This window comes from Talpa occidentalis, unplaced genomic scaffold, assembly GCF_014898055.3.
Source record: "Talpa occidentalis isolate TD23 unplaced genomic scaffold, MPIMG_talOcc4v2.1, whole genome shotgun sequence".
NCBI classification, from domain to species: Eukaryota; Metazoa; Chordata; class Mammalia; order Eulipotyphla; family Talpidae; genus Talpa; species Talpa occidentalis.
Window position 1 is genome coordinate 112591695 of NW_026555331.1, and position 17189 is coordinate 112608883.

General features: G+C 36.2%; 1 protein-coding gene across 3 annotated transcripts in view; it reads left to right on the plus strand.

The window, feature by feature from the left end:
* Nucleotides 1–17189, plus strand: part of ABCB4 (ATP binding cassette subfamily B member 4) — a 65066-nt gene that overhangs the window by 21255 nt on the left and 26622 nt on the right. For 2 of the 3 annotated variants that reach the window (XM_054692478.1, XM_037510609.2), the window contains exons 10-17: nt 1161–1274; nt 2325–2435; nt 2653–2778; nt 6710–6913; nt 7177–7347; nt 10234–10395; nt 12947–13123; nt 15698–15844. In XM_054692478.1, coding sequence (XP_054548453.1) covers nt 1161–1274; nt 2325–2435; nt 2653–2778; nt 6710–6913; nt 7177–7347; nt 10234–10395; nt 12947–13123; nt 15698–15844 — 1212 coding nt within the window. Of the gene's footprint in view, nt 1–1160; nt 1275–2324; nt 2436–2652; nt 2779–6709; nt 6914–7176; nt 7348–10233; nt 10396–12946; nt 13124–15697; nt 15845–17189 lie in introns of those variants that run through there. The other variant, XM_054692479.1, reaches the window with a different exon arrangement.

The window sequence follows — 17189 nt, forward strand, 5'->3', positions numbered from 1 at the left end:
GCAGGAAGCCCAAAAAACACTCTCAGAGAGAAGGGCAACAACTCTTGTGTGTGAACTTTAAGCATATACCTTGGTAGGGACTTTCTTGTTTTCTTACTATTACTTATCTGAATTGCAGTGAATAGGTATTTGAGGGATATTGGAATTCTGGGTATGTGAAGTATTATTGTTACTGTTACTGACCTCTAAGAAATTTCACCATGCCCAGAAAGTAATTTCTCTTCATTTATGTTTTGTTCAGTTAAGCCAGTAATCTGGATTCCAGAAACTATGTTTTTGACTTTTCTATATGAATTAATGTTCTTAGTGAAAGAAATATATGAAGGAAAAATGTGTTAAGCCCTCGTGCTGTAGTAAAGGTCAGTTGTGTGACGGAAAAACTAATCAGTACACAAAGGTATGATTTAGTGTTTTATAAAGTGTGAACTGTTACCTTTTTTTTTTTTTAAAGATTTATTTATTTATTTATGCAAGCACTGGGTACAGTCAGAAGCACAGGAGGGTGAGAGAATTCACCAGAGCCAGAGCAGGGAACAGAACAGACAGACCAACGAAATACACTGCTGAGGGGAGCAGCGGGCGTGGCAGGAGAGGTCTGTCATGCCATGTGGACCCTCACCCTGTGGCTGGGGATTGAACCTGTGCTACAGAGGCTGCGGGCAGCTTCGCAACCCAGCGCTCAACCGCTGCGCCACTGGGGATGCCCTGAACTGTTACTTTTTATGTTAAATTTTTGTAATATTATATATATTTAAAGGAATATTCCATAGGGCTGAAATTTACAGTGTTTGATTTTGAAACTTTATGCAATGCTCTTCATAGAGAAAAACATACAGGGTAAATAATAACACTGATGGAAAATGTTTCTCTCTGGTCACATCAACTGTAAAATCAAGGATATAGATTTGAAAACTTTTCTGACAGTGTATTTTCAGAAGAACAATAGATAGTTTGGAAAGGTGGACAAAAAATATCTTTAAGGTTGTGCAAACCATTCATGTAATAAAATGTTATATGAAGCTTACAAATTTTGCTATATTTTTTAAAGAGGATAAAACTAAATACAATCTTTTGTGTAGGATGTGTCTCAAATTAATCATATTTTACATAATGAACACCTGAATGGAGCATGTAACATTTCCTTATGTTCTTTTGCTAAGGTCTTTTTTTCAATCCTGATTGGAGCTTTCAGTGTTGGACAGGCTGCTCCATGTATTGATGCTTTTGCCAATGCAAGAGGAGCAGCATATGTGATCTTTGATATTATTGATAATGTGAGTAATTTATTATTTTTTGAGTAATTTATTAATGCCCTAAAAACTTTTGAGACTTAATTAACTCTGATTTTAGGTTAAATAGTATGCAAAAATTAGTTATGTGAAATTAGTGATCTCTTCTTAATGATAAATGAAACAAAATGTCCTTATTAATATTTCTAAAAGTTTGTCTTTAAATAATATACCAACTTGTTTCATTTTGGAAAATGCACTAGTGTATTATTATTATAGTCCAGAGAAAAGATGTTTGTCTTCCTAATTTTTCTGATTTTCTCTTTTATTTTGTAGACTGACCATATCGTTGTTTCTATACAGAATGAGTGGGTAGAAAATTTATTGATGGGATAAGAATTGACAGTATTTTTTTCTTTTTGTTATCCTCTTCAACTTCCTCAAAAAAAAAAAAAATCACTGCATGTTTGACATGACTGAATCAACTATATTGAATAAATTTTATGAACTGCAGTGAAGTAGTTTTGACATATTGAAGTATGTCCCTGCATTTACAAAAATGAAATGCCCGGTGAATAACTGAAATGTGGTCATACAATCCTGGCAATTCCTCCTGTTTCACTGATCTAATTCATGAGAAAATTGGTGTTTCTGAACATATTGAAATTTGACATTGTTCCTAAATACCAATGGCTATAATATTTAAGTCAGTTCTCAACCCAATCCATTATCATTTAGGAATAAACTAATTTTCACTAAATGTAGAAATACCTGGCTTTATCAAGTATGGTATATATTGCTAACGTTGTTGTATAAACATAAATGTCTGACCCTTTAGAAAATTAAAAACTTAAAGTGAAATGTTTTATGAAACAAAGTGAATATATCCCTTATGTACTTTTAGGAAAAGCCCATTTTCTAAGAAGGGATATTTCCATAAACAAATACACACACACAATACGCATATTGGGTTCTGTCTCATGTGAGGGAGATTGTACCATTAACATTCCTGTTTTGGATTTGCTGAATCATATTCCTTAAAAATGCAATTGTTTGTCTTATGATGGAATAGTTATTGAATTTTGTTTTATTTAGAATCCTAAAATTGACAGTTTTTCAGAGAGAGGACACAAACCAGACAGCATCAAAGGGAATTTGGAGTTCAGTGATGTTCACTTTTCTTATCCAGCTCGAGCTAATGTCAAGGTACTGTAAGTAACTTTTCTGGAATTTCTACCTCAGGTTGATTGTTTAATCATCTCAAACAATCTAAAAGTTTTTAAATTTGGTATACATGTGCTTTTTTACTTTCAAGGTTATATTTCCTTGTTTGATACTGTTTTCAAATTTAAAATTGAATTGAATTATACCCCTTTTAGGGCTTTGTTGTGAAGTGTATTCATTTTTCTCTTTTCCCTTACAGATCTTAAAAGGCCTCAACCTGAAGGTTCAAAGTGGGCAGACAGTAGCCCTGGTTGGGAGCAGTGGCTGTGGGAAAAGCACAACCGTCCAGCTGATGCAGAGGCTCTATGACCCTGATGAGGGTACGGTAAGTGGGGAGAACTAAGTTCTCCAAAGTGGGATACTGAGTACCAACTAGTTATTTAAAACTGTTTTGTTTTGTTGTTAACAAATTTGCATGTGAATGCAGTGCTATGGAATTGCAGTGCATCTGAACAATACACACCTTTGACTGGATTAACAAATATATTCAAGATGTGAAAGCTAGAGAAGCTAACCAATGATCTTGTCTGTTCCAACTATAAACTACTAAATCACTGGAAAAGTTATGTTAATCACTGAGAGGATTATTTTCAATGAGATACTAGATCACAAATATTGCATGTAGCAATTATTGACAGCTTTGTAATTAGAATCAAAAGAAATTTAAGTAGTCATCAAAGACAGTTGAGTTTTCTTAAATGTTGGAAGACCTGAAGGGGAAAGTCAATGTTCTCTTAAGGAACTTCTGGGGACATGTGGACAGTAATAGATTAGGGGATATTTTTTTGCCTTTTGAAAATGTTATATTCAGAAGTTGGAATCAGGAAAGTTATATATACCCAGATAAACTAATTGTTTTTTTTTAATTAATTATTTATTTATTTATGCATACAAGAACTGGTGTGTAGGCCAGAGGTGTGGAGGGGTGAGAGGATTCACCAGAGACAGAGTGGGGAGCAGAACAGGTAGATCTATTGAAAGACACTGCTGAGAGTAGCAGTGGGCAAGACAGGAGAGGTCTGCTGTGCAATATGGGTTAGCTCCCTGGCTAGGATCGAACTCGTGCTTCAGTGGCTGGTGATAGCTTGATAGTACTGAGACTTTAACCCCTGTGCCACCACATAGGCCCCTAATTGTTTTTGTTTTGATCCACCTGCTTTATTGCCCCCCTTTCTCTCTCTTCCCTGACCCTCCCTCCAATGTACACAAACACACTCACACACACATTGTGTGCATGTATGCATACACACATACAGATTTTTTCCTGAGCCTGTGGGAGTAATTTAGAGATATCATACCCCTTGACCCCTGTATTCATCCAAATATATTTCCTAAGTAGGACAGTCTTTCGCATAACCACAGAATAATTATCAAAATCGGTAAGATTAACTTTAATACAATACAATACAATTTACCAATTTTAGGACATTGAGTTTACCTGATATCAGAATATATTATGACTCAACAGTTATAAAAACAAAAACTATGAGGTACAGAGAAAACAAAACATAAAAAGGTGTTGAGATAGAATAGAGATTTCAGGAATGAATATGAACTTTTCTAGGATACATGAGTTATTTGTTAGTTAAATATAATAAAATTAATAAATATTTTTGTAAAAAACTGACATTGCTAAGAAGGTATGTAGGCCCTCATTTACTGAAACAAACTCTCTGGTTATTTAAGTGTAAACATTTTTCTTTATTTAAAAAAAAATCCTAGTAGAGTGAATACTAACCATTGAAGGGAAACATAAAAATATCTCTTTTTAAAATTATTACCTATTTATTAGAATATTTTTTCAGCAGGAAAAAATTCTTCAGAAATTCTGTAACTCAGAGATAGTCACTATTCATATCATGATTTAACAATTGTCTTACTGTTGAAATAATAGAAGAAATGCCCAGTTATAGCATTGATGAGTCCATTTTTCCTAAGCTTCTCTCCAGTAAAACTCATTAAAATTATTATAAAAGAAAGCAATCATTAGAACAAAACATTTATGATATATATGGAAAAGTATTATGTTTAATGTTTGATAAGTCAATGCGAATCTATAATAGGTAGGAATATTCATATCTTTCAAGAATAAACATAGATTTGTAAAAAGATTCAGGAAATGTTTAACCTCATTTATGAAATAGATACAAATTAAAATAGATAAGCTATTGTAAACTACCACCTCATACCTATTTTTCTTTTTTTTTGAAGATTGATTTATTTATTTATGCATACAAGAGCTGGGGTACAAGCCAGAGGTGCAGGGGGTGAGAGGATTCACCAGAGACAGGGTGGGGATCAGAACAGGAAGATGACTGAAACACACTGCAGAGGGGAGCTGTGAGTGAGTCAGTAGAGTTCTGCTGCACCACTTACGTCAGCTCCCTGGCCAGGGATTGAACTCATGCTGCAGAGGCTGCATTTTGCTTCATAGTGCAGTGCTTAACCCCTTGTGCCACCTGTTTTTTTAGAAGGAAAAAAAAAAAAGATTAAAATTATAAAACCCAGAACTGGTAAATTATAAAGAAACATATTTAAATATTCCTGCTGAGGCCTCCCCGGTGGCGCAGCGGTTGAGCACTGGGTTGTGGGGCTGCCCCCAGCCTCTGCAGCGCCGGTTCGATCCCCAGCTGCTCCCCGGCCACCAGAGGAGGGTCCCACATGGCGCACAGACCTCTCCTGCCGCCCGCTGCTCCCCTCAGCAGTGTACTTCGGTCCTTCTGCCTGCTGTGCTCCCTACTCTGGCTCTGGTGAGTTCTCTCGCCCTCCCGCGCTTCTGGCTGTACCCAGTGCTTGTACAAATGAATAAATAAATCTTTAAAAAAAAAAAAATCCCTGCTGACATTGTAAATTATTAAAATTAAAATTAGAGGGTTTTTTAACCAATTTTTATTCAGCAAATAATAAATGCCCAGCATACAGTAGTCACTGTGCAGGCAAGCAATTGTTATCAAAGTATGAATATAAATCATATTCTTGTTGACTGAGAAATAATAAGATTGTAATATAACCAAGGTAGTGTTTACGTAAGAAAAGGAATTATGATTTGGTTGCAGACCAAATCCCTGGTGTGTACCACCAGGGCTAGGGCATTGGGAAGTTTTGATGGATCAAGCAGGGGAATAGGGGAACTAAGCTTATGTCTTTTGTTTGAAACTTTTGGACTGGCCGATAGGAGTTGTCAGGAAAAAAGCTGGAATACCAGCGGCCTTTTGTAACAACCAGTAGAGGGTCTTCCTGTTTCTTCCTTAATCATCAATAAGGAGAAAAACAAAATGTTTCTATTTTTTCAGTCATCCATAAGCAGAAATCAGTGAGTAAGTGTTCCTTCATAGTTACTCTCCGGGAGTTGAGTCGACTGCTGAATCAGGCTGATTACTTTTCACCTAGAAGTCTCAACAATTTAGAGATAAAACAGAGTCTGACTCAAAATACATTCCACACTCTCCAGCCTAACAACCTCTGCTTATGCAGTGTTTATCTTCAGTATTTCTTTTTTTTTTTTTTTTAATTTTTTTTTTTTTAAAGATACACTTTTTTTTTTCCAAATTTTTTTTTTAAGATTTATTTATTTATTTATTTATTCATACAAGCACTGGGTACAGTCAGAAGCGTGGGAGGGTGAGAGAATTCACCAGAGTCAGAGCAGGATGCAGAACAGGCAGAAGGACCGCAGTACACTGCTGAGGGGAGCAGCGGGCGGCAGGAGAGGTCTGCACGCCATGTGGGACCCTCCTCTGGTGGCCAGGGAGCAGCCGGGGATCGAACCGGCACTGCAGAGGCTGCGGGCAGCTTCGCAACCCCGCGCTCAACCGCTGCGCCACCGGGGAAGCCCTATCTTCAGTATTTCTTGAAGGAAGTTAAACATCGAGTGGCTGGACATCTAAATTGTCGTATATTACATGCAGTAGAACCTCAAAATGTAATCAAAATGATATATAGACTAGGTAGATAAGTAGACACTTTAAATCAAATTTAATCATGATAAGCAAAAATGAGTGCTGAAAATATATAACCTAATATCATTTATAGAAAATAATTCATCCATGAAAAAACTGTATGTGTAAGATAATAAATATCAACAGAAAGCATACCCTTTCTGTTTTTACACACTGCTGTTTATTTCCAATTGTCATTTCTAATCACTAAAAAAAGTTAAATATTACCTAAGACTTTTTCTGGTAATGAATTAGAGTCTTGATGCTTTAGATATCACACAGTTTTAAATAGTTAATGGAAATGTTTCCTTCTTTCAGATTAACATTGATGGGCAGGATATTAGGACCTTTAATGTAAGGTATCTGAGAGAAATAATTGGAGTGGTGAGTCAAGAGCCAGTGTTATTTTCTACCACAATTGCCGAAAATATTCGTTACGGCCGTGGAAATGTAACCATGGATGAGATTAAGAAAGCTGTCAAAGAAGCCAATGCCTATGAGTTTATCATGAAATTACCACAGGTAAAGTCTCTGTTAATGTAGTTGTCCTCAGTTTAGGATTCTACTTGAAATGACTGAATTCTTTTTCTTCAAATGTTAATCTAATAATGTTTGAGATGCATTGTTATCTAACTTTGCCAGTTAAGTCCTTGGAATTCAGTATTCATTATTTTATTATAATTGATGACTATTATGATAGTCAAAATGTAACACCATGCTGTCTTCATGAATTTCAAGTCTGCAGGCCTATTCTGTTTAAAATACTCTTGCATGTTTTCTTTTAGAAATTTGACACCCTGGTTGGAGACAGAGGAGCCCAACTGAGTGGTGGACAGAAACAGAGAATTGCCATTGCTCGGGCTCTGGTTCGAAACCCCAAGATCCTCCTCCTGGATGAGGCCACATCAGCCTTGGACAGTGAAAGTGAAGCTGAGGTACAGGCAGCTCTGGATAAGGTCAGTAAACCCTAAACACCTAAAGGATCAACAAACTGAAACTTTATTGAAATTCATTGCCAATGCTTTGCAAGTCTGGATTGAGAAATAAACATAAGAACAAAGGAAGCTTTCTCCTTCCGCTTTATTGATTTCTCCTTTTTGTGGGGGTCACACTGCAAGCAGGGGTGAATGGTCCATTTACTGGCATCAGTCCAGGACTGTGCACTAAACTAATTAGCTTTTTTCTTTCATGTAGGCTATTACTTTGACCAAAAGTAGTTGTGTTAAAACATAAGAGATAGAATTAATAAATGGTTCATATTGGTATCTTTATAGCATTTAATGTAGATCTTTACACATTGCTGAGCCTAAATCAATATTTACTGAATTGAATACCATCATTGAGATAATACATGTTGTATTAAAACAATTATTTTTTATCTATTGACTCAACTATTCATCAAAATCTGTAATAGATTTTTTAGTATAAGATCTTTTTAAAAAATCATGTTTATTGAGGTAATGTTGATTTACAACACTGTTTTAGGGCAATAGATTCACACCTCTACTCGTGTATGTTACCACACCACACCCATCACCAAGACACCAACATAAATATATAATATAGAAAGGTTAAAAGATTAATATTTCCTTTCTTTGGGTCTCCCTTTAACCCTAAAAAATTATCAGAAGGTCCAAATTTCTTAATAGTGTTGTCCATCAATCTAGGATATTTATTTGCCAATGTTTTGTCATCATTGGGTATCAAAAAGCTCTGAAAAATACTCTCTTTGTGTCAAACCTTTAATCTGGCCAAAATTTTGTGGTCAAGGGTGATAGTTGCTGTTTTAAATTATAAATACAAACTTTGTTTCTCCTACATACAACTCATTCACTCACAGTCTGATTCCACCTTCTCTGTTTTGATCTGTTGACATGGCATCAACCTATTATTATTATAACATATTCACTGTCAACAACTTACTCATCACTTTTATTATCAAGACTATAATTAGACTAATCAGATACTTTTCTATATGCCTTATTGTATGTGGCCCAAGCCACACAACTTCCACATCAGTAAATATTTCAACAAATAATGCTTCTTTGGGTCCTACATATGACAAATCAAAGACTAGCCTTTAGTGTTTTAATATAGAGCTCTGTTCTAGCTTCTCTCTTTTTTTATGGTTTAATCTTTTAATGTTTATTTAAGTGTATTGATTCATCTGGTTATTTTTGTGTTATAACTAAACTAAAAAATGCCACATTAATTTTTTCCATGTACCTACACAATTGGTTCAGTATCATGTATTGTAGTCTATTTTTGCCTTGATAATGGACAGTGTCATATGTATCATGTAATAAGTCCTAAATGCTTTATGTCCATTTCTGAACTTTGTTTTGTTCTATTGATTAAACTGCCTATTCATGAAATAACTTCCCCTGGATTTCACTGTTTTAGTTGATATGGTTGTGTTTTGTTGTTTTTTTTTTTTATTTGGTATTATAATATCTGGTAGAGATATTCCTTTCTCATTAACTTCTTTTTTAGAATTTTTATGACTATTCTTTTTAAAAATAATTGAGACAATTCAAGCAACATTAAAATTTACTCTTTTAAAATCTATAATTTATTGGTTTTTTATTGTATTTACAGGATTTTGCAACCATCAGCACTAATCTAATCCAAGAATATTTTTATCAACCCAAAAGGAAATATTGTACCCATTACCAATCATTCTCCATTTCATGCTCACCTTTTCCCTTGGCAACCACTAATATACTTTTCATCTCTCTAGCTTTGCCTATTCTGGACATTTCATATAAATGAAATCATACGATGTGTGATATTTTATGACTGTTTTTTTTTTTTTCACTTAGCATAAGGTTTTCAAGGTTCATCCATGTTGTAATATATGTCATTCTTTTTTATAACCCAGTAATATTCCAGCACATGTATGGATATACCGCATTTGTTTATCCATTCTCAATTGATAAACGTTGGATTGTTTTCCATTCTTTGGCTGTTGTGAATGTAGCCTCTCTATTTTTAATTTGTATCTTCAGCTGTTTAGGTGAATCAGGCTGCATTCTAATAACCTTCAAAAATTGTGGGTTTATGGCTTCAGAGTAGGAATGGTCTTAAGAAGCTATTACTCTGACAGGGTTTATAAGTATCTTAGAAAGCAAACATTATTAGTGACATAACATGAAAAGTTTCATGGGCATTTCCCAGGGTTTAATGCAAATGCGTAAGCCCACCAAGCCAAAATATGAGGTCACTGATCTACTTTAAAAGGGTGATTTATAGATTTCAGCATGCATAAAAATCACCTGGGATGCTTCTTTAAAATCAAAGTTACTGGTCCCATTCCCGGGATTGACATTCATATGGTCAATTTAATCATAATTTAACATTGCTAATCCCAAGGTGCATATTCACCTAAACTGCCTGCATGCAATCCATAAGAATTATGGATGAAATCAGGTACTTCAAAGGAAACACTACAGACAAGCTCTCTAGTTGGTAGCAACTCCCCTTAGTATGTTTTTACTACAGTTTCTAGCATACCCATGTAACTCAGAACCTAGGCTCCTCAGACAAGGGTGGAAATACTTAAAAGTCAAGCGTTTTCTTGTTTTTCTTGAATAAACATTGATAGTCCCTTGGGCTTCCAGACTTATCCATCTTCATACTGAAGAGGTTGGCCTCCTGTCTAGTCTAGAACTCAAGTCTCACTTTAACCTTTCATAGATGAGTGATGCACATGTGCTCTAATCACACAGCAAGGATAAGGTGTTCTCTTCCATCTACAAAAATATCCATGCAAGTGCTTAAATGTGATGTTAGTTGATAATGTGACATGTGCACACATGTTTGTCCTTCCTTTTCCCCTTTAGGCTAGAGAAGGCAGGACCACCATTGTGATAGCACACCGACTGTCCACAATCCGAAATGCAGATGTCATAGCCGGGTTTGAGGATGGAGTCATTGTGGAGCAAGGAAGCCACAGTGAACTGATGAAGAAGGAAGGGGTGTACTTCAGGCTTGTTCACATGCAGGTATCTGCTTTGCAGGGAGTTTTTCTGCTGCTTGCTCCTAAATAGAAGTATTATTTAAATTATTAAAATATTTTGCAATCAATGCCATATTGAAAAATAAACTTCAGGGAGATCCCTAAAAGTGTTCATTTTTAAGATGTTAATTCAGGGGCCTCCCTGGTGGCGCAGCGGTTGAGCGCTGGGTTGCGAAGCTGCCCGCGGCCTCTGCGGCGCCGGTTCAATCCCAGGCTGCTCCCCGGCCACCAGAGGAGGGTCCCACATGGCGCGCAGATCTCCCCTGCCGCCCGCTGCTCCACTCAGCAGTGTACTTCAGTCCTTCTGTCTGTTCTGCTCCCTGCTCTGGCTCTGGTGAATTCTCTCACCCTCCCGCGCTTCTGACTATACCCAGTGCATGTATAAACAAACAAACAAATAAATAAATAAATAAACATGCCTCTATTAAAAAAAAAGAATATAAGAATATATTTATTCTTATATATAAAGTTTAAAAAAAAAAAAAGATGTTAATTCAGAATCAGTGAAGGAATCCTGAGAAAGAGGTGAGGGAAGAGGAAAAATGACAAAACTTTTTATTTTATTCCTTAGGACAGAGATCCAAAATTGTTTGGGGAATGTCTACAAACATTGAATTGAACTCCTGTGTTCAAGTAGCACTGTTTATTGTAACCAAGCTATTGAAACAACCTCAGTTCTCAAAGGCACATGAGTAGATCACAACAATATGTTATATGTATACAACGGCATTCTACTCGGGTATTATTAAAATAGATAAACTCTTGCCATTTGCAACAAAATGGGTGGGACTGCAGGAGATTATGCTAAGGGAAAGTCAGAAGAATAAAGACATATGCTAGATGGTGTGGTTTATATGTGGAATATAGAGAAACAAAACAAATGGTGAGATAAAGCCAAACTAATAACAAATCCTAGAAATCTGACTGTGGAACTAAGACTACCACAGGGGGAGGGACAAGAACAAAGTAAGGAGGGAACCCATGGGTTAACATGGTAGACTGTGGGTGCTTTGGGGGGGGGGGTGTGGTGTGGTAGCAGCACCTCAATGGAAAGATACTGTACCTCTAAATCACAAATAGGGTTGCAAACCAATGTAAATGCAATTAAAAAAGAAATGCTTCCCAGATAATTCTAACAAAACCAAAGGCAAGATTCTTGGTTCTAGGAAGGGAATAGCTGATTTTATTTAAAAAAACAAAAGAAAATAATCATTCTCTCTAGTACCTAAAGCAGGTTATATATTTGTTTTTTCAACAATTACAATATGAAACCATAGTGGTGTGTAGTTCAAAAAACAGGTTATTTTAGCAATTGTTGGTTTGCCTTATTATTAAATAAGACATTTTATTTGGCTTACTCACTTGAACAACTTTTTGAAATAACCTAAAAATATTTTATATACATGATTCTTATATTTATAAAAGTCCTTGTATATAACTGTAATTAGTATGTGCATACATATCTTGTTTTTTTGTTGTTGTTAACATTACAGATGTACAGTCATCCAAACCCTGCCATTTTAATGGGTACTCAGTGGTCCTTTATAATAGTGTGCAAGAAATTGTTTAGTCATTTTTTTCTAATGTTGGAGACTTGGTTTTAATCCAAAGCTGTCAATGAGACTGAGTCTCTGGGTTTGTGGGCAAGGGACGGGGAAGATGACTTTGCTCAGCCAGTTGAAGAAAGGAGCTTAATTGCTTCCTAAGGGTGGTAACCAGCTCTCCTTGTTTGCAGCTTTAAAAATGAATCTTTGGTATTGTTTCTGCTTGTTTTTCCCTTTCATAGTCATGATTTGTTTCTGGATTCTTGCATGTTGAGGAAATTCCTTCATGTCAGCTGGATGATGAAATATTTGCCCTAAAATTTTTAGAAACTACTTTTTTACTCCAATTTTTAGCTTTTCTCAAATTTAATGTAATCTTTCTGTCATTTAAAAACCTTTTTTATTCTAGGTGTTCATGCATTTCTTTAGTTTTCCAACTAGCTTTGAATGAGAAGCTGTTATGGAATCTAAAATTTTTGACACAAGTAAAATTCAACATAGCTTTATAGCAGAATCTTGCTATTTATTTAGTAATAGAGAACAAGCATGATTGATTATGTGACAATGGTAGAAGAGGCAGGGTCCAGGGGAAACAAAGGGTATTCATCTTTATGGGAGTAGGGTCCAGGGGAGACAAAGGGTAATCAACTTTATGGGGAACAGGAAGTGACATGTTGGCCATGTATACAGAGAGACCTTCCTGTCTTCCTGTACAGGTATTTGGTATAATTTCCAAGCTACTCCCAGACCATCTCAGACCCTCACCATACAATCAGTAAACGGTTACCTATGCGTCCCCAGCCACCTCGTGATGTGGGCCATTGTCTCAAGGCAATCATGTGGGAGTGCCTTATCCAAATCTTTCACACAAGTAGGTACATAGAGAGGCCATGTGCACATAGGTAGAGAGGCCTTAGGTGGAAAGGAGGCCACACTTCGTGGTTCTAAAGTTGGAGGTTACATCCAGCTGGTCTCTCTCTCTCTTTTTTTTAGACATCAGGATACCAAGTCCAGTCAGAAGTATTTGAATCTGAACTAAATGATGAAAAGACTGTCATGGGTATGGCCCCAAATGGTTGGAAATCTCAAATATTTAGGAATTCTACTCATAAAAGCCTTAGAAACTCACGAAAGCATCAGAATGGCCTTGATATGGAAACCAATGAATTTGTAAGTTGCTTTTCATTTTAATTGTTTATAGATTAATTGATGAAATTCTTAGTCTTGCATATATTTTACAGGTACAAATGATTCCTACTATGAGCCATATTCTTCTTCAAAAAGGAAAATTTCAAATTTTAAGTGTATTTTACAAGAATTAAAGTAAATTCCAATTAAAAATGGATTTCCAATGGAAAAAACAGAATAACAGTGTAGTCTTTGTGTTTAGATGCTTAATATTAACATGATATATTCCATTTATCTTTGAAATCCAGTGATAAATAGGATTAAAATAAGAGGACCTAGATATTTGCATACTTAATTTAGATAGGATTACATTTGCTTGTTTATGCAAGGAAACTAAGAATATCATCAGTTTAAGCTAATTAAGAGGGTTTTTTTTTTGTTTTTTACATAGAAAAATCTTATCGATGGGAAATCCCAGGTTACAGTGGGGGCTCCACTGTTACCATGGGTTCAGGCTCCTTTCATCTCTATTCTGGCATGTGACTTCCATCCTCAGTGATCTAAGATAGCTTCTGAAGCTCCAGCCATCCCATACATGTTCCAAGATGCAGGAAGAAACAATGAGATTTTCCAAAATCCAATGAAATACTTTTACATAGATGGCATTGGCCATAACTTAATCACATGACCCTACATAGCTGCAAGAGAGGGTGAAAAATTGAATATATTTGTTGCATGCAATGCGACTCTAAATTAGATTGGAATTCTACTTAGAAAATGAGGTGAATCGCCAGAATAGCAAAATTGTTCATACTTTAACATTTCTCACTTGAAGACTTAGAATATTATTAATTCAATTTAGAGGGGGAATCCATTTCAAGAAAATGTTTATTTCAAGAAATAATTATTGAGAATATATCATTTGATTTTATTTGTCAGTAATGGTAGAATTTATATTTACTCTTGTATTGACTTGAAGAAACTAATACTACTGAAAGTTCGTAACATCTGTTTTTCTCTGTGCACATTATGATTTACTACAGAAATTACAAAGCCTTTTTTAGAAGTCTATTTTGGCAAATATTGATATATCTACAGAAAGAAGAATAACATTGTATTATTCTGGACCTGTGTTATCATAAGTACAATACACAACTTCCCCCTTTTTGGCTATGGATGTTATCTTGAGAGTGATTCTAAATCATGAGTTTCTGGTATTTTAAAGTCTCACTTCTCTTAGAGAAATGCACAGAGAAGAGAGAGAGGCAAACATTGTCATAATCAACAAGATTGTTATAAGTATCATCACAGAGAAATAAATGGTGAGAGAGAAAAATAATGAGAATATAAAATGTAATATGATTAGAGAGACCTGGGAAGATTTGTTTGTATGTTTGAAGAGCAACGGGAAAAGGGTTCCTTATCAGGCTGGAGATAAGGGTTTAAAGATAATGTTAACTAGAGAGGAAACAGGTTTAAAACAGAGAGAAATGGCTGGTTTAAAAGAAGAGAGCTGAGTAGACCTTTCTTCTAGATTCTTTGTTTCATAAAGACTAAACATGTCCAGGGCCTCCCCTGGTGGCGCAGCGGTTGAGCGCTGGGCTGCGAGGCTGCCTGCGGCCTCTGCAGCGCCGGTTCAAACCCCGGCCATCCAGCGAGGGTCCCACAAAAAAAAAAAAAAAAAAAAAAGACTAAACATGTCCTATTTGAATGACTGTAAGGCAATGGAATCTCATAGGCACCTTTTGTATCTAGTTAATGTTAAAACTACTTCTGTAGTCAGAATATTCTCATATATATGACTCAAATTCTTCATGCTTGACCTGACATTTAGTTCAACATTTGCTGAGAATCAGATATTTACTAGTTTCTAGGTATATAAGAACATTGTCTTCACTTTTTTTAAAAAAAAAAAACCTCACATACCAGAAAAGGAGACCTATACATCAACAGGAAAAACAGTCACAAAACAAGTTAATCCATGAAGTAAGAGAAATGTGCACAGGGGATAGTAGTTTGAAAAGAGGAGGCAGGGTGGGTGGGGGGAGGGAAGGATGTAATTAATTTGGTTTTGTAATTGGGATCCTGTCATAGAAAAGATAGCAGTAGACAGGAGTCTGACGGAGAAGAGACCAGACCCATGTTCCCGGGTTAATAATGGTATGCTACATTTGTAAAGTCATTTGCCCATCTATTCACAGGCATTGTTGAATTTCACCCAGACATAGAGAGGCAAGACCATGTCATTATATATGAGAAAACTGCAGCTCTGCTCTTGTGGCCTGGCCATGACTGTCACACTGACACAGGGCTGTGTAAGCCCAGAGCTAGACTTGAATTCTAGGACATTTTGTCCCCAGGTTTTGCTCCTGCTCACTCTCTGGGGCTAGAATAGAACTGAGCTAGTCTCACCATGAAGTCTTGAGTGTCACACCATGTTTCTTGGATGAACGACTCATACCCACAGTGTGCTGTGTTACTCTCCATAGTTGACCACAACTAGTCATTTTCCAAACCTGCTTTGTAAGATCTTTGAGGGCAATGACACATCTTTTCTACAGCTATAAACTCTGGTAAATGTTATTACCAATTTGTCCTGGTATTTATGTGTTCTAGGATGAAAATGTGCCACCAGTTTCATTTTTGAAGGTCCTGAAACTGAATAAAACAGAATGGCCCTACTTTGTAGTGGGAACAGTATGTGCCATTGCCAATGGGGCACTTCAGCCAGCATTTTCCGTCCTGTTCTCTGAGATGATAGCGGTAAGCTTGAAAGTATCACTTCATAATTTGAATTAAATCAGTTTTCACCCCAACCTCACCCCTGGGTTCATTCTGGAGTAAGGCAGCCTCAAATTAAACTAAGTCAAAGTCCTTAATGCCCTTTTGAGGAAAACTGTCAGGAAAAAGGAGTTACCTTTTGAATGATTCCAAGTTATGGTATTAATAAAATTTTAAACTGTAAAATCACTGAAGGAGGCATTCGATTTGGCTTTCTATATTTGATGAAACTGGTGTTTAGCAATTAGCCCCATACCGTTTATAGAGAGGAGATGTCACAGGAAGGCTGGAAGGGATGGGATAGGGAGAAGTTAAATCCTAGTGTTTAAGAGGCCAGACTAAGGGTACAAATAGTCCTCATCACTTAATAGCTATGCAGACCTGGGTAAGATGCTTTCCCTTTCTGTGACTCAGGTTTTTCATCTATAAAATAAACCCAAATGCCCAAAAATAGATGACTGGATCAAGAAGATGTGGTACATATACACCATGGAATATTACTCAGCATTCAAAAAAGATAAACACATGCAATTTGCAGCAACATGGATGGCACTGGAAGGGATCATGCTCAGTGAAATAACCCAGAAAGAAAAAGAAAAATACCGGATGGTCTCACTCATAGCAGGAATCTAGAAAACTTAAATAAGGGACCAGGAAATGAATAACTATAAGAAAGTGAAAATCAAAATCAACAAAAAACTATGAACCAGAGATACTCTAAAGGGGTTGGGGGGCAGGGTGGGGAGGGATTGGGGTCAAAATAAGGGGGTTGCAATTGTATGGGGAATATAAAAATAAAATTTATTTAAAAAAAATTAAAATAAAATAAACCTACCTAATCAGATGAATATTAAAAGAGATGGTATAGAATAATCCCTGGTATAAATTAATAGTGTCAACTTTATTAAGTATTGTAAACATGATAGCCACTACATAGTTACTTTAGCAATCCTTCCAAGACTTGGAGAGTCTGAGATTAAGAAAGTAAATTCACATGGTCTAGTTGTTCAAATCACTGGGAGATATTTGTAGAAAGTCATCAGAAATATGTTAGGCAAACCCTGGAATTATATTGTATGACCATCTTTGTCAATCTCTAACTTTATTTTTTATTTTTTTTTAAGGTTTATTTATTTATTTATACAAGAACTGGGTACAGTCAGACGTGTGGGAGGGTGAGAGAATTCACCAGAGCCAGAGCAGGGAATAGAACGGGCAGACTGACGAAATACACTGCTGAGGGGAGCAGTGGGCCTGGCAGGAGAGGTCTGTCGCGCCATGTGGGACCCTCGCTGGTGGCCAGGGATTGAACCGGTGCTGCAGAGGC